At 41.7% G+C, this 21727-nt stretch overlaps 1 protein-coding gene across 1 annotated transcript; it reads right to left on the bottom strand.

The window, feature by feature from the left end:
- Positions 1-3546: 3546 nt before the first annotated feature.
- Positions 3547-20137, bottom strand: GOLGA7 (golgin A7). The gene is made up of 6 exons (XM_082680534.1): positions 20030-20137; positions 19740-19872; positions 15181-15333; positions 8692-8793; positions 7488-7550; positions 3547-4927 (listed from the first exon to the last, which is right to left on the bottom strand). The coding sequence occupies exons 2-5, from the start codon at positions 19848-19850 to the stop codon at positions 7503-7505; spliced, it is 414 nt and encodes a 137-aa protein (XP_082536660.1). The 5' UTR covers positions 19851-19872; positions 20030-20137; the 3' UTR covers positions 3547-4927; positions 7488-7502.
- Between the last annotated feature and the right edge of the window lie 1590 nt (positions 20138-21727).

Genomic DNA, 21727 nt, shown 5'->3' with positions numbered 1-21727 from the left:
AGGGGCAAAGAGACTGTCCCGCCCACCGCACGTGAGCCTGCGTCCAGCTCTGCATTCTGTCCCATCTAATGCGAGTCTATTCTTGCTCCAAAGCCACGCATATCAGCTCTAGGACTCGGCATGCCTTGCTAGTTGCAGGGCATGTCCCTTCACTTTCCCTAGAATCAGCATGTCAAGTTCCATTAAGACAAAAACCAAAAAACCCTTATTGACACTTTGTCAGGCCAGTAAGTTCTTCAGTTCCTAGTCAGCTTGTCTGTTAAGTGAACTGACTAGATTTTTACCCTGTGAGCCTTTTAAATGTCCCCAGTTTCAGAGGCATTTTTATTTTCTGCCTCTGCAGCTGCGTTTTATTGACACCACACATTTCCTTGATAAATAAAAGAATTGTATTCACTTCAAAATCCACGTAGAACTTGGGAGCAGAAAACAATGCACACAGGCAACTTTTTCTTTTCCTCAGAATTTTCTCAGTTTCTATCAGGGATCTGATTATTTTTAATGTATAGCTCTGGCTGGCAGGGGTTGGTAAAGTTTCTATCGTCAATATGATTGCTGTTGATAATTCTGGTTATTTAAAAAGATGATTTTTCCTGTCCTCAAGTAGCCCCTCCGTATCATGAGATATGAAGTGAGGATTTTTCTCTGCAGTATTAAAAGTGCCCCAAACATCCTGTTAGGCCTTTCCTGTTTAACTGAAGCACTCCTCATTTTAAAATTACACAGTAACTTCTACAATAATGTTGCTTTTTCATAATCCTTCAAATATCTAAGAAATTAGGAATTGGACTAAATAAAACATTTGTAAATTGTATGAGATGCACAAAGATGTGCAAGAGTTGTGCACACCAATCCTTTAATTGGAAAGAAAAGGCCACAATACACCTAGGTTTCTGAGCCCTTGTGTATCACAGAATCTGAACTCCTACAGTTATGCTGTTTGGCATTTATTTGGTTGTTCAAAGAAGACTAATTGCTAAAACATTGTGAATACAAGTTATGATGTTCATTTCCTGGCAATAAAGTGGTCTGTGAAAACATGAAGTAACAGAACAGAAACATTAAGAACAACAGATCTGGACTTCCCTGGTGGCACAGTGGTTAAAAATCCGCCTGCCAGTGCAGGGGACTTGGGTTCGAGCCCTGATCCGGGAAGATCCCACATGCTGTGGAGCAGCTAAGCCCGTGCGCCACGACTGAGCCTGTGCTCTACAGCTCGTGAGCCACAACTACTGAGCCCATGTGCCTAGAGCCCATGCTCCACACAGGGGAGTCCACTGCAATGAGAAGCCTGTGCACCGCAAGGAAGAGTAGCCCCCGCTCACCACAACTAGAGAAAGCCCGCGCACAGCAACGAAGACCCAACACAGCCAAAAAAATAAATTAAATAAAAATAAAATTTAAAAAAAAGAACAACAGATTTAGCAGCCAATGGACTGATTTTTAGCTGCCATCCCTGCCCCAACTGCCTTTTAAAAAAAAACTCTTTGTATGAGAAACAAAAAGAAATTCTTCAAAGTGATTTATTAATCTTAAGATTAAAGATTTCACTATCAAGGTAAAAAGTGATAGCACAAAGTTAAATAAATTCTTAACAAGGTCCATAAATACTTATTACTCAGATACTATTTAAAAAATCTGAAAATTCTGCTGGCATCAATTTGTTTTAACTTGACAATGATACTTAACTGAAGATCTTTGGTTTTGTCCAATTTATAAAATTATTTCTTTTTGCAAGTTGGAGGCTTAAAAAACTTTAAAGTAGGCATTAAGTTCCTAGTTTCCTAGTTTGAGGCAGAATTTCTCAGAACTTCACATCTGCACCATTTAAGGTTTATGGGAAGAACTTAGGATACAATACAGAAGGGCCATGACCTTTATTTGATCACTAATTCTGTTTACTCATTTTGGAGCAAAATGTACCACTGTCCTATCCTAGAACTTGGGTGGTCTAGAACCTACGTTTTGGCACTCACCATTCATGGCAAATAGGATGTTAATCAGACATTTGCTATCCTCTACACCTTTCCACGTCTCCAGTACTGCAGAGTGCTACTGTATAGCCATGTACTTCAGCTCTTGTGGGAGGAACAAAATCCTTCACATTCTACACATCTGCAGATTAAAGTTGGTCATTGTGTAATGGTTATATTTATTGATGTTTATCCTCCAGCCAGGCGCAAACGATGAGGAACACTTTGACCTATTTCAGTTAGTATTTATACCATTGAGTGGCGATATTTGCGAGCCTGTTTGATTCATTCTAGCTGCTAAATGAGTGACAAGCACATCCTTCATAGTCTCTTGTAACTTTGTACAGAGAAGTCTAGTTAGTAAGGTCTTACATGAATACAAAGTGTCATTCACGCTTTATGAGGTCCTAGAAAACTTTGATAAGTGGAAACTTTCTCAAAGTGAACGTTTATCAGAAGGTTCAAGAAGTTTAAAGAATTCAGGAGAAAAATACTTTAAAATGTTTTCTAGTTTTAACCAGAGCTAGATTTAACTTAACACACTGGCAAGGCCAATGACATACAGAATAACAAAAGGACAAAGTATGCGTAGGAGGCTTATTCGTTTTTTTTATTACTTAACTACTTCAGGAGTTTTGAATGCAATTCCTTTCCTTTCCCTGGGAATTCCTGATCCAGAGGAAGAAGGTCACTGAAATCCTCAAGAATAGTTACCTCTAGGCAAGTCCACTCTAATGGACTTTAAGCCACAGATACTGCCTCTTAGAACAAGACTTTATAAGGGGAGTTTACCAGCCACTATCTTATCAAGCCAGACAAACATCTTACTAATGAAGATGTAGTAAAGTAACTCTGTTAATGACCTGTCAACTTATATCTCGTGCATTTACACACTTTATAAATAGCTGAGTGCCAAGTGTATGTAGCACTGTGCGGGATGCTGGGAGTTGGGGATGGATGCAGGGAGAAAGAGGAATCACCCCTGCTCTCAGGGCATTCGACGGGCTAGGTGGGGCGGCAAGGGGGAGGGGAGGGAAGTTTGGAAATCAAAGGTGGCATGAATACCCTGACTTCCTTTATGAGACTGAAACAAACAAAACAAGGAACAAAGCCTGTCACTCTTGAGAAGCAATGACGCGGATCCAGGAACTAGGGCCAAGTGGAATATGGAAGGAATTTAAGTCGGAATATAGTCTCTATTTTATAAGCAGTTACTCTGCAAAGGCATTTCATTTAAAAAAAACTGGAGTCATCAGATGATCCAAGATTGTCACAGCGCTGGGATACTTTTTTCCTAATGAGACATTCCAATCTCTTATTTCTGTAACGGAATACATTTTGACCATTAGGAGCTATTTCTTGGTTTTTACTTGTTTAGCTAACATGTCTGCGCTTGAGATAAAGCATGTAAAAAATTGCAAAGTGTGACAAACTGTATGTCAGACGTTTGTTTAAAAATACTAAGCTACACTGAACCAGGAATTCTTGTAGTATTGTCTATCTGCCAAATTTAATACCATATAATTTATCACTTTACCAAATCACACCAAATATGACACAGAGACAATTTGTTTAAGAAAAGTTTTACTAATGTGTTAATATTTCAGCAAAGTTATTGCAATGGGTTTAAAAGGCAGACAGACACACTATTATAGGCTATAAAGTAACAAGTTTCATACAATTAAAATATTACATAGACCTATGGGATTTACTGAATAACTAACAGACCCATAAAAGAAATTAAATCTGAAAGGTTAAATCCAGTATTAGCACCTACAATATCTCTGAAAGTAAAATTTTTAACCGTTTCATTCTCTCCTAGTATATGTCCTAACTTTCTCCCAAATACAGTGCTCTCAAACCCCAAAGATGAAGGGCACAGGAAGTCCCAATACTAAGAACACACAGCCAAAAAGAACTAGAAACAGTGACACAGACTTGAGAGTTTTAGTTGGAAATCACTTAACTTACTGAACTTGAACCAATCATAATATTTCTGTGCACTGAATACTGTATATGAGGAAAGTCTAGGAATCATAAGGTTTGCCAGTAGGGATAGTTAAAAATTAGCAATATATAGTATTATTCCTATCAAATTTTTTTCTCTTAAGTTATATTTATAACAAAACTATAATTAAAATATTTATTAACACTTGCTCATTCAGGGACACAGCAGGGACATTTGTGTTTGATGGTTTAGCATCCACTTTATTGTGCTTACTTATTTTTATAAGGAACAAGCAACACATACCACATCTTCCCAATGTTCAAGGTAATGCAGTAATAACAGAATTCTCAAAAAAAAAAAAAACCAAAAAACAAAAACCTGGAAATTGCATTAAATACTGCTTTAATCAGGAACTGCTATAATAAAACAAGTAACATTATACATTATTTTTCCAATGAGCTTCAGTTTGAGAAACTGAACAGCAGAACTTGATCTTTAAGCTTTGAGTCATGGCAAAACTGGTAATTCTCTGAAATCTGGGAGATGCAATAGCAAAACCAGACGCAGCCCACCCTTCACCAAAATCCTGGTGAAAAGCGTTTTATGAATTTGGGGGAGTAAGACTGAGCACTGGCTAGTTCACGACTTGCTGAGGCCCAAGGAATGACGAGAGCCACTGGCACTGCTGGCAGGTAAGAAATAAACTGTGTTGGGCTGACCAACTGCATATTTTATTAATGGCTTTGAATAAAAAAAGTGAAATGCTTCATTGCGTTTTCTCAAAAACTAATCAAAAGATTACAGAGTCCTACACAATTTGGAGACACAAAGTGGATGCTGAGCGACTAGAGGTCACTCCAGGTGTGGAATTTTACAAAGTCAGTCCTTGGAGTGAATGGCACCGTGGCTCTGGCAGCAGATACGAAGGAATGATGCTCTGGAGAGGAGGTGGGGGACACTCTGCGGTCGGCCGGTGGACAGATGAGGGTCCCAGCTGGAGGTGGGCCTAGAGTTAGAGGGGAGAAGAAAAGGTTTTAGAAAGGGATGCTGACTAACCTCCAAACATCGACTGATGGGAGCTCCTACACTCTATGAAGCCAGTGCTAGCTAATAAAATCCCTGGATCTGTACTACCTGCCGGAGTGAGTACACAGCTCGACGGTCTAGAGATCCAAGGCTGTGTATTTCCATCTCTGACCAATCCTGTCAGGACAGGTAGCACAGCACGGGGCAGGTGGCCAATCCGGGGCCTGGCTACCTCCATGACTGCCTGCCCATTTTTGGCCTTGCACAAGTAACTTAGGTTCTCTGTGCTTGAGTTTCCTCATCTGAAAAACAGGGATAACATTATCTACCTCACAGGGATGTTGTGATAATTAAAATGAAGCATTTAGAAAAGTACAGGCACATATGAAGTGCCAACAAATGGTTATTTTTATTATCACTTATTTATTGTGACAGAATAATGACATATTCTGTTTTTTGAGTAAAGAAGACAATCTTAATCCAAAGAGAGAAAACACCATCAGTCTGTATTTTTTTTTTGCTTTGCGGTACGCGGGGCTCTCACTGCTGTGGCCTCTCCCGTTGCAGAGCACAGGCTCCGGATGCGCAGGCCCAGAGGCCATGACTCATGGGCCTAGCCGGTCCGCGGCATGTGGGATCTTCCCGGACCGGGGCACGAACCCGTGTCCCCTGCATCGGCAGGCGGACTCTCAACCATTGCGCCACCAGGGAAGCCCACCAACAGTCTATTTAAAGGCCACCTCCAGGATTTGTGTACTCTTCTGTTAAATCATTAATTTAATTCCCATATAATACTTCAACCTGCAGACACCATGTAGACTTAAGAAAAATTATAGAACTGAATTCATTATTCTTATAGTTTTCCCCCTCCTCCAAGACCTCAGCCCACACAGGATCCTGGGTCTGAGGAACACATAACTCGGAAAACTAAACTGCACTGAACAAAAATATCTGCATTCACGAAATTACCACAAGTTCCTACTGTAAATCTCATTTCAAAATTTCACTGTTGTTGAATGTTGATAGATTGGTCTCTGGTGTGTAAATGCTCCAAAACCCGCACCACCTCAGAAAACCAGTGTATTGAGCAATAATAGCTGCAAAGTGAGCCATGATGACAAATGGATTGGGCCGAGTCAGTGCAGTTACAACTGATCAAACAAACTTATCCCAACGGCACGTCACAAATACCACATGTAGGGCTCCTGGTTGCTCGTTTGAGAATTACCAGTTTGGAAACTGCATGTGAGAAAGTGCATGAATAGGTAACACTAAGTGTTCCAAAACAAAGCCTCAGTAAAGAATAAAAAGCCGAGCAGAGGGCACCATTACTTAGGTCTGTGGCTTGTAAGAATCTGTGTGACACATTCCCTAGAGCTAAAAGAAGGCAGCTTTGTAGGATTCAACAAATGGCACAGGAGCAGACAAAATGTATTTTTAAAAGGTAGTGAAAAAGAAAAGAAGGGGATAAATACTTAGAATAATCTGATCAACTCTTTCCTTTGTCCACGTCTCTGCTGCTGCATGTACTTACAGGAAGTACGGTGTAAAAAATAGGGGTTTTATGGTCCATCAGATTTGGGTTCATATCTCAATACCCATTAGCTGTGTGACTTGGAGAACATCATTTAATATATTTGTACCTTGGTTTGCTTATCTGTAAAGTGGGGGAAATCCTCTGCAGAATCTTGTGAGAATTGGAAAACACCGTTTGAATAATAGCGGGCACATAGCAGGTACCCTCAAAACGGTAGCTACTATTATGACTGTTGCCCTGGGAAGGAACTGGTCTGCTCTGGTACAATCTGTTTCTGTGCGGCCTGTGAATTAGTGATGGATGCCTGCAGACAAAGTCAATCAGGCAAGCACAGCAGCAGAACACATGACTGACTTGGCAGCAACAGTGAAGTACAATGTTTTTGTCACTTGGAAGGCTGGGCTAAGGTGCTGTGGCTTCCACGTGATTCTCCCCATAGATTCCCATCAGTATTCACCCATTTGTTTCTCACTTGTTCAAGGTCATTATATGGATATATAAGAACATAAACATTCTAAAAAGAATGAAAATTTATGGTTCTACCCACTAGAGGTAAGTGTTCTTCTAAAGGGCTATAAAGCCACTTAAATAAATGAAATATTTAGAATCTCCCTACCCCACTCTGAAACGTTTCTTTGGTTATTAAAGCCATTTGTCATTTAGGCAGGGAAATCTCTGAACTGATTCTTATATGCAAGATCCATCTATTAAAATGTCTAGGATAGTTTTAAAATATTAAAATAAGATGCCTCCCCCGCAAAAAAACCTCTCAAAACCCCCAAAACAAAGTAACAACTAAACCAGTCTGAAAACAATACAGGGGGAAGAAAAAAAATCAGGATTAAATTCTCTATCACTTGGGTTATAGAATTTGGTTTAAGTACACATTTTAAACATCAAGCCAGTACAGAGAATGAGCCACTACTTACGATGCAGGGAAGAAAATTCATGCATCCTACAAAATTGCAAAAATTGCACATAAATCATATCATTTCATATTTACCTTTAATCCTATGGTTTATCTTCCACTGCTCATGCCTCTGTCTTCATAAATAGTAATTTCAATCTAAACAGCATGGCTGTTAAGAAAACACACTAAAGAACAGAACATAGAAAAAGGGACCGCGGCAAGATGATAGGTATGATCTGTGCACTTGTCTTTATTTATTTTAAATTATTACTTAATTTAAATTCTTATTTAAATAATTAAATTCTTATTTAAATAATTAAAAATTATTTGCTCTACTTATTTTGAATTATTAAAGTTTTCTCCTGCTTGAGTTAAACACGATGTTTTCTACACCTTGCTAAAAATTTAAGAACTGTAATTGCTTGTAGTATACCACATGTAGCTCCTCCCCAAACACTGATTATTCGTTTTTTGAAAAAAAAAAAAAAAAATCTGAAAAAGGATGCTTTATTGTAGAACTAAGGGGGGGCTCTTAACTGAGCATCCATGGAGGTAATGAAGTCAGGGGTTCAGAATGCCCTGAATTATATGCAAACTTTTTCTTGGGAGACGGCTCACAACGTCTAAAAGTTTAAGAACCATTGCTGCTGAGTATAATAAAACTGTTGAAATTATTATCAGCCGGAAGGCCTGGGGTTATCTGACCTAGGTTTTAAAAAAAATTTATTTTACCCAGTTATTTATTTTACTCCCATTATCAAGCTAAATTGGTTTTTTTGCAATCTTATTTATGAAATTCACTTTGTGATTTTCAAAGCTTGCTGCCTCTAAAAATACGCGCAGTATGTCAAAGGTAATGAAATGATACATCTGGCAGCTGCGGCTGATTTCAATGAGCCAGATGAACCCACGGATCTGTGATTCATCTGGACAACCTTGCTGCACGTTAGGAGTTCATGCATTTCAAAGGGGCTTTGGGTCCAGCCTCTGCAGCTGAAATGCATGACTCACACCACTCCCATTATTACTACAAGATGCCACAGAGCCACCAAGATGACGGCAACCCGAGCACTGCACAATGCACAGAGACCAGCATGATACAGAGGAAGGAGAGGCGTGCGTCAAGGGAGAGTGCTGGAGCTGGGGGGCTCGTGGCGGGTGTGCCTCCTCACAGAAGAGTCCTAGGGCAAGTACGGCAGAAGGGAGTTTAAATTCTCTCCGGCCGCTGCTCGACAGGACCAATCAAAAGGTTCTGTTTACAGATATTGAGACCTTGTGATCTAGGCTGAAAAGATACAACTCGAAGTCCTCTCTCGATGGGATCTGTCAGGAGGAGGCCTTGGGGAGCATAGATCTTCTCATTCTGCTCTTGAATGTATTTGGAGACTTTCTTCAGAACCTGACAAAAAGAAACACCACAGCTTTTTATAAATGTCATCAGATTTCCCTGTGAAGCATCAGCTGGACCTCAAAATATTCAGGCAGTGGAATTAGTTTTCAAAGCAAGAATGGGTGTTCACGTGGAGGGACGGCCCTGACTAGGTGGCTAAGGCCACGGGGCTCCCGACACCGCCTCCCCCCAGTCCCGAGCACCGTCCACACAGTTCAAGTGCCACAGCAGATGTGCCTCACGGTGGCACGAGAGCCACGCCCTCCCCTCCCGGTCACCTTCATCCTGGTTGCGGAGAAATACAAGGTGACTATATACACGAGGGTTAGCATGCTTTCCCCTTCCCTACTCATGAAGTGCACATCACGTGACCTCTTCTGATATCAAGGGCAGCTCTTGGCCTTCTCCTTAATACTTAAGAACTGCTTCTCGGGACTTCCCTAGTGGTCCAGTGGTTAGGACTCGGCGCTTTCACTGCTGAGGGCCCAGCCTCAACGCCCGGTTGGGGAGCTAAAATCCCGCAAGCTGCGCGGCGCAACAAAAAAAAAAAAACAAAAAGAGAGAGAGAAAAAAGAAAAAACAAAGCACTTCTCTCCTTTGTACATTTTCATCAATTTTAAGTAATGATACAAGGTAGGCCTACAACAAAGGAGCCCAGTGAGTTTTAAACTGAAAAGTTTACTCCCTTCATCAAGCATGCACGTGCTGGCTGCCATGGTTCTGGTGACAAGTGTCTTATATCATTTCCAGGCTTGCATGGAGCGTTGCTCTGTAGTTCGCTTTTGTGTCCTAGGTGGGAACCTCGCTAAACCTTATAAGTTTAGTATTAAGCTTGTAAAAGTCAAAGCAAATGTAGACAAAAGCCAGACAGGATACAAAGGAACTTGTGGAAATTGCCAAATCTCCAGCTTTAATAAGGGCAATTCTGAAACAGATAACCTAGAAGAAAATAAATTTTAATAGCTATATACAAAATCAAAGAGTTACATGTTTTATTTCAGATTCAAAGTCATTATAATCCTTTTCTGGCTCTAATCTTCAAAGAGGCTTTGATCCAATTCTTTAATTACTATATGCTTTCTTAAATTCACACTACCAGAATATGATAAAATCACAGATAAATGTGATCACAACATAAAGGGAAAAGAACTGTATGAAAATGAAGTTGGAAATTAAGAAATGATTTATGTGTGGGTCTATAATGTACCAGGCTAAACTAACAAATTAGGATGTTAAAATTTAGGTGCTTTGGTATAAGTTGATTTAGAATTTAAAACTCTATGTGGTTTGTATAATGAATTTTCTCATTAAAGGAAGATAAATAGTTTATTCAGGTTACATCTTTGGGGAATAATACAATCTAACATTTTACGCTTTTTTAAAAAGAGCATGATATTATTAAAAGAGCAATCTGCAGGGTTATGAGCAATTTAAGAATACTATTTCTAAAGAAAAGAGCTTTTCACCAAATTATCTTTAGTACATATGTCATGCTCCTATTCTCAACTCTCAAAGAATGTGAGCGGTGCTTGGTCTTTATGGGCGCTGTCTTTCTATCAGCGTTTGTTAATCATGCTGAAATGACATGGGGAAGGAAGTAGCCCATGAAGGTGCCCAACTCAGGACCCTCCATCCTCTCTCCAATTTCCTTCTCAGCTCACTGCCAGAGCTAGAAACTGGAGAGCCAGTCTCCCCTCACCCCAGTCCATTTATACTCGGGGGGACACTCAGAAAAATGCCTGCATGGCTGGTTTCAAAGAAAGAATTCCTTCAGAACAGCTTTCCTCCCTGTCTCCGTGGGTACAGGTTACTAGCAAAGAAACAGCATTCCTTTATGCGATTCATGCAGAACTTTGTCATGCAAGGTTTTTATTTAAACTTTAATAACATTCATGGGCACTTGGGTATCAGTTCAGAAAGAAAACAATTAGTTTTCTTTTTGTGTAAGTTCCAAATCCTCTTACGGTATTATGGTGAAGCCAGCTTTGTCCTAACCAAGATGCTTTTAAACTCTTAGTGTCATTAGCAATAGGAAAGCATTAATATGAGTCAACTCATACCTCATCCCAGACAGGACAAAGCACCGTTCTCACCCCCAAGAAACCTTATGTTGACATATTACTCATACTTTATTATTTTTGGTAAATCAATGTTAAAACAAACTATGATATTGAACAAAATTATCTGTTATCTTCACTCAATAAAACCTCAATTTATATAATATTTACCAAGCTAAACACTCAAACCTCAGGAAAGACTATTATCCTCCTTGAGAATATTAAACCGGAGAAAGCCTACCAGACCCTCAAGGAAAGATATCCTAAGTGAGGCTGCATGAGAGCACCAGGATTTTAGTATTTTCAGAAAGATCTAAGCTCCTCTGATTGTGCTCCTTTCAGATCACAGCCCACGGGCAGGAGGGATGTCTTCTGGTTGATGAACACAGCAGACAGCTCCTGAGAGGAGAACCTTCTACAAGCCCATTTGTTCCCTGATTATAATGGGCAGCAACAGAGAGGAATAACACTGAAGCCTTTATCTTCATTTTAAATCAATAAATAGCACATTATAGGAAAAAAAATGCATGATTGTTCTAGTGGGTTTTAAAAGGCCTATTTACAATTTTCAAAAGTTTAACCCACGTGACTAGTGTAAGCACAATTATATTTGGCTTACTGTTTGTAGACTAGAAGTTTTAGTGTTTAAAACAATAAAGACTACTAAATGACTCAATCTTGTCCTTTCATAAAGTAGAAAATAATAGCACAGAAATTCCTGAGGGACAAACTGGAGAGTGGGAGTGGTTGGGTATCAAAAATACAAATACACGTTTAAAATGTTTTTTAAAAGTACAGGTACATTATATCTTAATTATGACCATTCCAGTTATTTACTTTGCATGATCTAGTTATTCATGTCCAGTTTCTAAAATAAAATCATGTATTTATAAAAAGTGACCATGCCTTAAATTTTGGTTTCTTGACTAATTTTACTTGGTTTTTACTTGTGTTTATTAATACTCACTCTGTAAAAACAAAGAGACCTTAACTAGACTTATACAGTAGTACCTTGTATGTTACCTATGAACTCAAGTCCATTACATTTCTGACACTGAGAACTTCCTTCCAAGATTAATAATCAAAAAGATTTTAACTAAGGGTTGCTAAATGTTTTAGTAGATAAATAAACTAGCAGCTGCTAAAAAAGATTACTTATACACTTGAAATAAAAAAACTGTACATGTAAGTTCACAAATATCTGATTAAAACATATATATATATACACTAACTTAATTTTTAAATCTATCTTAAGAAAACTTTATTAAGCATCTACCACATATAAAGCAATTTATTAATTCTAAGACCCATTTTATTTATTTTTTTTTAGATTTAGCTTTTTCTAAAATTGAAGTATAGCTGATTTACAATGTTGTGTTAATTACTGCTGTACAGCAAATTGATTCAGTTACACATGTATATACATTCTTTTTCATATTCTTTTCCACTATGGTTTATCACAGGATATTGAGTATAGTTCCCTGTGCTGTACAGTAGGACCTTGTTGTTTATCCATTCTCTATGTAATAGTTTGCATCTGCTAATCCCAGCCTCCCACTCCATCCCTCCCCCAGCCCCCTCCCCCTTGCTAACCACCAGTCTAAGACCCATTTTATGGTTGAGAGAACTCAGACTTGGAGAGATTAACTTGCCCATGATCTCATCATTAGTAAATGACTTGGCTGGCACCCAATTACCAATTTCTTTTTATAACTGAGGTCAGAAGCAGGTATCTGTATCTATTTTAGCAACTGCACACAAATAAATAAAAGTTAATTAAAATCTCATCAACAAATTTAAAAGCTAGAGTGAAATGAGAATTCAAGCACCTAATACTCCACTAAGCATGAATAAAATGCTCTGGAGGATCTACTTCCACCTTAGACTGACAATATTACCCATGTCTTTAATGGCCACCCGGGATGACTGCTTTTACCCACCGTGGTCAGTGGCTCCTCAGGGTGTCCAGGCTCCACCACCAGCGCGTCCCCTGAATTTGTTCACCTCCTTCCATCCCTGCTGCTCTGCTCTCCATCCAAGCTATCACCCTCTCTTGCCTGGACTTCAACGGAGCGTCTTACTTCCACTTTTATTCCTTTTCCCCCCAGAGCCAAGGAATCTCTTTAAAATGAAAATCTAGTCCTATTATTACTCCTGCTTAAAACCTTTGAGTGGTTCCTCCCTGCAGAGAAATAAAATCTAAGCCTCTTTCCATGGAGCACACACTCCCGGAGGATGCAGGTCCCCTCACCTCTCGAGTCGCCTCCGCCCTCCTCTCCCCACGCCCCGCTCCACACGGGGGACGCCAGATGCTCTGCATACACTCATCCCTCCGCCTGAAGGGCCCTGGGCTTCCCATCCTTCACGCGGCAGCTTAATGTTACCATCTCAGAGGCCCTTTCTGACCACACGATCTAGATTAGGTCTTTCCTGTATTTTCTATCCTAGGGAAGTTCGTTTTTTTCAAGGCATTTATCACGACTTACAATTCTGTGGGTTTTGTTTCCTTATTATCAGTTTTTACCACTGAGTTATAAACTCCATGATGTCAGCAACCATAGCACATGGTAGGTGTTCAATAAATATTTATCGAATGAATGAATCCCCTGTCCCTTCACTCACCAAATGTATTATTACAGAGAAGCTGGTAAGACAGACAGACTGAAAGCTGATACTGATCCTCTGTAACTCCTGATGTGGAATATTCAGCAGGAATGAGAGTGTGCGACATGGAGAGGGATATAAACTACTCTTCTTCAGTGCTCCCTTTTAGTAACACCAGGAGAATTCGTGTCAGGATGCTAAGGAAGAATGCAGCATCATTGTCAGCCGACAGCTCAAAATATTTTAGCTGCAACTGTATCTGCTCTCCACCACATGGAGTGCAAGACAGTCACAGGGGAACTTCTATCAGGTGGGTATAATATAGATCTCCTTACAGCCTTTCGTTTTCTAATCATGGTCAGAATTTAATTATCTATTTGGGGTTTACTGTGATTAACGTAAATTCATTCACTTAACACACAGTAGATGAGTGCCTCATCTACCCAAGGTATGGTGCTAGGCCTGAAGAGGGATACACTGTCCTTGACCTCAAGAAAAAGACATACTTGAAGGGCAAGTAAGACAAGAATATAAACGGCTACGTTCCTAAGTAGAGAGTGCCAAGTGCCAGAAAATAGATACAAGTAAAGCATTGTGGGGATACAGAGGAGAGAAGGAATTCCGATTACAGGGGTAGATAAAAAGTTAGCTGAGGGCTTCCCTGGTGGTGCAGTGGTTGACAGTCCACCTGCCGATGCAGGGGACACAGGTTCGTGCCCTGGTCCAGAAGGATCCCACATGCCGCGGAGCGGCTGGGCCCGTGAGCCATGGCCTCGGAGCCTGCGCGTCCGGAGCCTGTGCTCCGCAATGGGAGAGGCCACAACAGTGAGAGGCCCGCGTACCGCAAAAAAAAAAAAAAAAAAGTTAGCTGAAAGTGGGACTGAGGGACTGGTGAGATTCGGACACGGGAAGAACGGCACTTCAGGTGGAGGAAAACCTCGGAGTTTTTGCGTGGTTGGCTGGAAGACAAAGTGAGGAAGGGGCGCAGGACAGAGCTGGAAAGGTGAGCTGGAGGTGGGCTCGAGAAGGGCCTGAAATGGAACCCGGGAAGGCCTCTCACTTTGCAGGAGTGGCAGGGGAGGCACGGCTGTGTTTTATGACACAGCAGCTGTTTGGAAATGGAAAAGAAGGGAAGGAGTGAGGCTCCGGAGACTGTGGCACTGGTCTAGGAGAAAGGTCATAAGGGCATGAATCAGGGTGGTGGCAGAAGTCATAAAGTTAATGAATGGGAAAATGGAAGCTATTTCAGTCTGACAACTGATAAATTCTCCCCCTCTAGCCCTCCACCTAAAGATGGTCCTGAAAAAGACAGGATGCTACTGAACGAAATGGGGAGGTGACTTCTGGACATCTAGGTTGAGAAGCCGGCAACCCTGGGCCCAGCAGACAGCTGAAAGAGAAGACAAGAACTCAGAGGGGAGGAAAGATGGAGGATAGAAATTTGGGGAAATGAAGAAAGGGCTTCTCAGAAGGCTAGGCAGGATGAGAACATGGATTTTCTACATTCTCCTTAAGTGTAAGCCGATTTGAATATTAACAGGGCAACCTGTTTCTGAAAGACTCAGGATTCTTTTCTATGTGACTGGTCATAGAAGCAACAATAAAATCTGAACTATTATTATTATGAATGCCCCTTTAAGTTTTACTGCAACTGTCACCCTGTAAACATAAACCTGTAATAAACCCACCTTCTTTATAATTTTAAGAGATTGTGCGAAAACAGACACAGGCTTACCTTCTCGTAGTGAGTTTCCATGCACAAGAAGATGGTGTACGCTGTTAGACAAGCCAGGCAGCCTTCAAGATAGGACTGGCCCCCGAGCTTCTCTGCTTCAGCATAAAGGTTATTTAGAGTTCGAACTGTTTCTTCAAATTGTTGCCTATCAATCTGTAAGGAAAAAAGAATTTAAAAACAAGTTTTGGAAAAAAAGACGAGCACCTCACTCCTGCTTGCTATCACTAATTTAGGTTGTTGTTTTGTCAACATTCTTATCTAACTGTCCGAAAACAAATTTTTAGGTGATTAAACCTGGACATAAGTTACTGAAACTGGTATGTTTGTTTCATTTTATCCTTCTTATGGACACTGGATATCATCAAGGCTCAAAATGGTGTCTCTTTATCCTCTATACTGAGTCACAGGTAGCTTAATTAAATTATACAATCTTTCCATCTTTCCATTCTCTCATATTCACATTTACGGAGCACCTACCATCAGATATCATGACAGGCCTTAAAGAAAGATGACTAAGATACTTTCTAGTCCTCAAGGCATTTACAGTCATAAGCATAACAGATATGCAACAATAAAAACACAGTAAGTCAACAGAATACTGTAACTGAGGCATGTATAAAGTATGGTGGGGAAACAAACGGAGGGGTGCATTCTCTTTATCTGGAAAGAGCAGGTAATCTTAAATCAAGTTCCTAAATGCTGGAATCTACTTAGGCAAAAAAGGGAAGTAAGGACATTTTCAGCAGATCAAAAGGTGCAAACTGTATTATTTCCTCATTTCCCATCTCTTTCAAAGTAACTATTTGGTTACTAAAAGCTGACACGGAACCAGGCAAAATCTCAAACTACTACACAACTCTTCATACCACGGGTTCCTATTACCCTTTTCTAGTTAGTGACACCATGTACACTAATACTACTATTGTATACTCTTTTCACTCTCATCATCTGCTTTCACTTTCTTCTTCCAATAGCACATTACTTTCTTCTTTTAACAGTTCGTGGATTTCAAATCTCAATACTTTGCCCTAGGAATTTCAAGTCCCATTAGTTGAGTATTTCACCCAATTGTAGCATTCTTGGTAGGTAACAAAGCACAATTTATCTGTCCTTATTCTCCGCTTTCTCTCACACAATATCTCCCTTATTCCTAAAACTAGTAACTACTTACATATGAATTCTCTCTTTCATGAAGACTTTACATAGAAATAGACTCAGAAAGAAACTCAAAGAACCTCAGTATACAGTGTGAGACAAAATGTTCCCAAGAACATAATTCTCTGTTAACATACAGAATACATCTGATGATTTATGACCATCACCCTTAAGCTATTGAAACCCTTTAGGTGAGAGGCAGTTGTTTTGTCCTTCATGTGGAAAACCGTGAGGACTCAATGAGCCAAAGGCATGAAAACTTGAAAGTGGTGGTGGCTTGACCTGTTTCCAGAACATGAGTGTTTCTGACCGGGGCTGGGTGGGTGGAGATGGTGCTGAGAGCCAGGGCAGCGTCCCTTCACTGAGCCTCCACTTGAAGATGTGCTGTGTTACGAACGGTCACCCAGGCAACCTGTCACCATTCCCAGAAAACAGACTTAGGAGAACAACTCAGTGAACAAGTATTAATGGTAAATTGTTATCTCCACCTCGTTTTGCCTAAGTTACTGCCTTCAGTTTGTCCATCAGTAAAAGCACAAAGGTCCAAATAATTTCAAACACTCGCATTTGATTTACTACGATGTTATGATCTGAGAAAGAAAATTCTTTGAATTATTTATGTTTCTTTGGACAGAATGATTCAAAACTAGGGAATCAACCCAGAAACATTTTATTTCTTTCAGATCAGAATTACTGATCCTACCAGAAACACTAATTCTTAAAAGTTATTCCAAGATTGCAATGCTTTATAGGTTGGAGGCAAATCATAGATCATTAAAAAAAAAAAAAAATCCAAGGTGAAGAATTTTTTTTAAAAAAGTTTAATTAAAAAAAAAGGGGGGGGGAATTCTCTGGTGGTCCAGCGGTTAGGACTCCATGTTTTCACTGCCCAGGGCGCAGGTTCAGTCCCTGAAGATCCTGCAAGCCTCACACCTTGGCCAAAAAAAAAAAAAAAAAAAAAAAGAATAAAAAAGGAAAAAGCACGATGGGCAGCAGTAAGGGCAAGGATACACTTACGAAGGGCTCTACAGAGGTGTGGGCCTTGTTCTCATACCCTTCAGGCACCATGAAGCATGGCTGTCAATGTTCACCCCTCGGTACCTGCACACTAATATAGCAGCTACACTGACATCTGGAGATATGTGAAGCTGGAGCTAAATGCAAATTTGGACCAATAAACACCGGCAGCCAGAAGAGAAATAGGAATCAGGCTCGTCTTCCCAAAATTTCTGTTTCTTGTTGAACTACCTGTCAAAGAATGGGGCTGAAGCTTAAAGAGACTGCAAGTCAAACGTAATTTCTACTGACCGGATGTAGAGGCATATTTTTAAAGGGATGCAGGGGAACAAATGCCTCAATTATAGTTCACTCACTTCTCTGCTGCCCAGGCCAAGGGTGCCTAAGATGTCTGTATTTTCACTAAAGTGAGAATCGAGCTTTCTTTAAAGAACTGTCCTGGCAACAAAGCACTTATACATCAAAGTATTAAGTTCTCACAGGCAGTGAGCAAGTAAACTTGTTAACAGACAGAACTTGTCCTCACTCACAAATTAAAGGGTACAAATATGTGTGTTTAATGCTTTAAAGTCATACAAAACATTTGCATGTTTATTTCCTCCTCTATTAAGTTGCCAAGTGCAATGTTCTCACAAAGGGAAAATCAGCCCCAGAGGCAGAGCAATCAGTACAATTTCTAGGGTAAGTAGTAAAAAAACAAAGAAAGAAACTTTCAATTTTCCATCAAACAAAGCAAGGAAAATTTAAATCTGTAATTTATAATTAATCTCGACACATTTAAAAAAAAAACCCAAAGCTTTCCCAAGCAGTTTAAAGTATAAGATAGTGTTTTAATCCAAACATTTAAAAAAAAAGAAAATTCAAGGGCACAATTGAACAACACCAAATATCATTCCATATAGTACTCAGAATCACAAGCAGTTCTGGGCTACATGAAGTCAAAGAAGTAAAAGGACTCCAGAATTTAGAGACAGCAATTTCCTGTAACAGTGAAGTTCCATGACTACATTGTTTCTGTATTCAGACTATAAAATAAAGGCTCCACCACAGAGTGGAAGGCTCATGTCTGATTCTACATACATATACTTGGGTCAATTATGAGTTGGACGTTTGACTTTTAAAACTTTTAAACAAAGGCATCATGTGACATCCAAATAAGTGTGGTGCAAAAGAACTGTTTACACTCTGATTTGAAAGTACATAAATAGTATTGTCAGAGTTTCAGTGTAAGAGGCTTAAAAGTAAAACATTTGATCCATTTCATGTAAGTCCTAAAATGTAAACCATGTTAACTGTGATGTTAAATTATTTTAAAAAAACAACATTCAGTAGCTCTAACCAAGAGGCAACACACTCAACGGCAATCAGGTAGGACAACCCACCTCCTCACAAGCCAATTTTAAATGACTGCTACACAGTGCTCCAGTAGACTCATCAACACCTACTTTCTCCACAGCCAGCACTTCTCAGCTCCACACCCATGCCCAATGACCTCTCAGTCCCGCACCCACCCCTTGTCAAAGAGGAAAGAGCCACAAAACCTGCTCCCATCTAACCAGAAATTGACCTCTGAACAGGAAACACAGTCAGGTTTATCTTACAAAGCTCAAGACCAAACAGTCTGTCTCTGGGTGTGTGAACACATGTGGGCACAAGAAAACACACATACTCACATATGCTCACGTCGTTGTACCTTTAAAGTAAGATACAATAATCATTACCATTATTTTTCCTAAGTCTGAAAAAAAGGGAAGCACATCCCTTTTTGTATGCAAGGCTGCCCAAAAGACCCACATCCTGATGACAACACAGTACAGGTGTCTCCCAGCTATCAGAACTGCGAGGGACAAGTTGAGGGCCTCGTTCTGAGATATTTCCCTGCCCAGGCCCATCCAATGCTCTGCGTTTTCCAGGTTCAAGGCCTGTCTGCACTGCCTAGCACAGCCCTTAATAATAAACCCTTCCGGCCAAGCAGTGTGGCCAGCACTGTGGCCACGGACGCCAGTCACGAAAATGATATTTATTTCCCTGGCGTGGTGAGGTTGGAGGATGCAGCTTACAACTCGCTGAGGTAGGTGGCCTGGAGCGCCAGGAATTAGTTTCTCATCACTGTGGTCAATTACCCGGGGTGGGGTGGGGACGGCCAGGGAAGACGGCGGCGCACACATCAGTGCCCTGGGCACCACGGAGCTCCACCAGGTCGTCAGACCGGGGGCTTGGCCTTATTTCTTGTCCTCCAAACACCAGGTCTGGCTTAGCGGCCCTCTTCGCACATCCCCAGCCCAGGTTCCTTCTGTGCCTGCTCCTCCCAGACCCGCACTCCCTGCCGCCCTAGGGGAGGCTCCCGGCCTCGCCCCAGAGCAGGTGCGGGGAGCCCGGCTGCATACCCGGTTCTCCAGCTCCTGGGGGAACTTGGTCTGGAACTGGCAGCGGGTGCCACTGCTGTAGTCTCGCTGAATGAAAACCTTCCCGGACACTGGCGCCTGCTGCGGCCTCATGGCGAGGACAGGACGGGCCGCGCTGCGGGTTCGGGGGACACCAACCACGGTCAGATCTCCGGCCTGGACCCAGGACTCCAGCCCGCCAGCCCCGCAGACCCACCCACCGCCCAAAGCAGCCCAAGGCCTCCCCGCCCCACTCCCCTTCACCCATGCTTTCACCGCGGGTCTTCAGCTACCTTCCGGGCCAGGCCCCGCGCCCCCCAGAGCCCGGTTCGGCCCGGGAAACACGAAACCGCCTCCGCTGCCCTCCAGCGGCTGTCGCACCGCCTACGCCGTCACTTACGTCCTGCCGCAAAAGGCCTCTTTCCTCGCCCCTCAACTCGGCCTCCTATCTCGAGTCTAGGACCCACCCACTCCTCCGGCCGTAAAGCGATCCTGCCGAGGCTGCGCGCTGAGGTGCGGGGGCGGGCACCGTGGGCGGGGCCAGGGCCGACTCTGTCCCCCACCTAGCTCGGAGGAGTCCATCCGGAAGGAAAAGGTCGGGCGGGGCCGCAGGGCGGGGCCGGAGGGCGGGGCTGCAGGCCCCGGGGGGGCGGGGTTGCGGGGCGGGGCGACGGGGAGAACGGTGGAGAACGAGTTCATCTGAGGGTGCAAAGGGTTCGAGACTCGGGATTTCCCCGGTGTGTCATTTCCCTGGTGTGTCATTTCCTCGTTAATCATGGCGACATAGTTTCTGGTCACCGATTGTAAGGGTTTATTTTCACTCTTGATTGGAAATCTCAGTTTACACGTGGGACACCACCCAACTCTACAAAACAACTGCACACACAGATTTACAAATGGAAAGCAGGCTTGGCGGGGGACGATCGGTTTGGCAAGGGGCGGGGGGAGGAAGGGAGGAGGGAGAAGCTGCATGGGCTTCATTGTCAAGCATCCCTCCTTCAACTTTCCTGGAGGTGTTGTCTTTCCTTCTACCCCAAAGATTTTCATCCAGCAGTCCAGCCTCCACCCCTCCTGAGAGGCTTGCCAAGGGCCCTTACCACCCCACCCCCACCCCCAGCTCGGCGTACCTTTGCAAGGCAGCCACGGAAGCCCTTCTTTATCTGGTGTGCCTGGCTGATACACTATTCCACCTTTGTTTTGCTTTCCCAGGTTTCAGTTACCTCCGCCCCCACCCCCAGTCAACCTCAGTCTGAAAATATTAAATGGAAAATTCCAGAAATAAACAATTCATGTTTTAAGTTTTGTGCCTATTGTGAGTAGCGTGATGGAATGTCTCGCTTTTGGCTCCAACCCTTTGGTATCACCAATCATCCATGTCCACTCCTGACGTCCCATCATTGACATCATCATGATCCAGGATCTCCCAAAGCAGATGCTCCTCTCTGACCTATTATCAGGTCAATAGCAGCCTAACGCTGTCATTCACCTCACATCATCTCATCGCGTAGGCGTTTTATCATCTCACATTATCACAAGATGAAGGGTGAGTACAGTACAATAAGATTCTGAAAGAGACCACATTCACATAACTTTCATTACAATATATTGTTATAATTGTTCTGTTTTGTTATTAGTCATTGTTGTTAGTCTCTTACTGAGCCTAATTTATAAACTAAAATTTATCATAGGTATGTATATGTAGGAAAAACAGTATATATAGGGTTTGGTACTATCTTCAAGTATCAAACTAGTACTTTGGTACTAGTTTCAGGCATCCACTGGGGGTCTTAGAATGTACCCCCCGCCTTGGGTAAGGGGGACCAATGTATAACCTGTTAGCACCACTCTCTGATACTGCCTACTATATATTTTAAAAATTTTCTCTTATTGTATTTTAAAAAGAGCTTTATGGATGTATAAATAGCATACAATAAACTGAATGTATTTAAAGCAGACAAATTGTTAAGTTCTAACATGTATACAACCATGAA

Source organism: Grampus griseus, assembly GCF_964374135.1.
Source record: "Grampus griseus genome assembly, chromosome: 21".
In the NCBI taxonomy this organism is placed as follows: Eukaryota; Metazoa; Chordata; class Mammalia; order Artiodactyla; family Delphinidae; genus Grampus; species Grampus griseus.
The sequence above is the reverse complement of the archived record's forward strand: the minus strand, read 5'-3'. Positions and strand labels throughout refer to the sequence as shown.

What these genes read in the sequence shown, in the direction of transcription:
- GOLGA7 (XM_082680534.1), bottom strand. Translation starts at nt 19,850, where the DNA reads ATGAGGCCGCAGCAGGCGCCAGTGTCCGGGAAGGTTTTCATTCAGCGA. An exon ending in CCCAGGAGCTGGAGAACCGG is followed by an intron (nt 15,334 to 19,739) that starts GTATGCAGCCGG and finishes TTTTCCTTACAG; the next exon opens with ATTGATAGGCAACAATTTGA. An exon ending in TGGAAACTCACTACGAGAAG is followed by an intron (nt 8,794 to 15,180) that starts GTAAGCCTGTGT and finishes TCTTTTTGTCAG; the next exon opens with GTTCTGAAGAAAGTCTCCAA.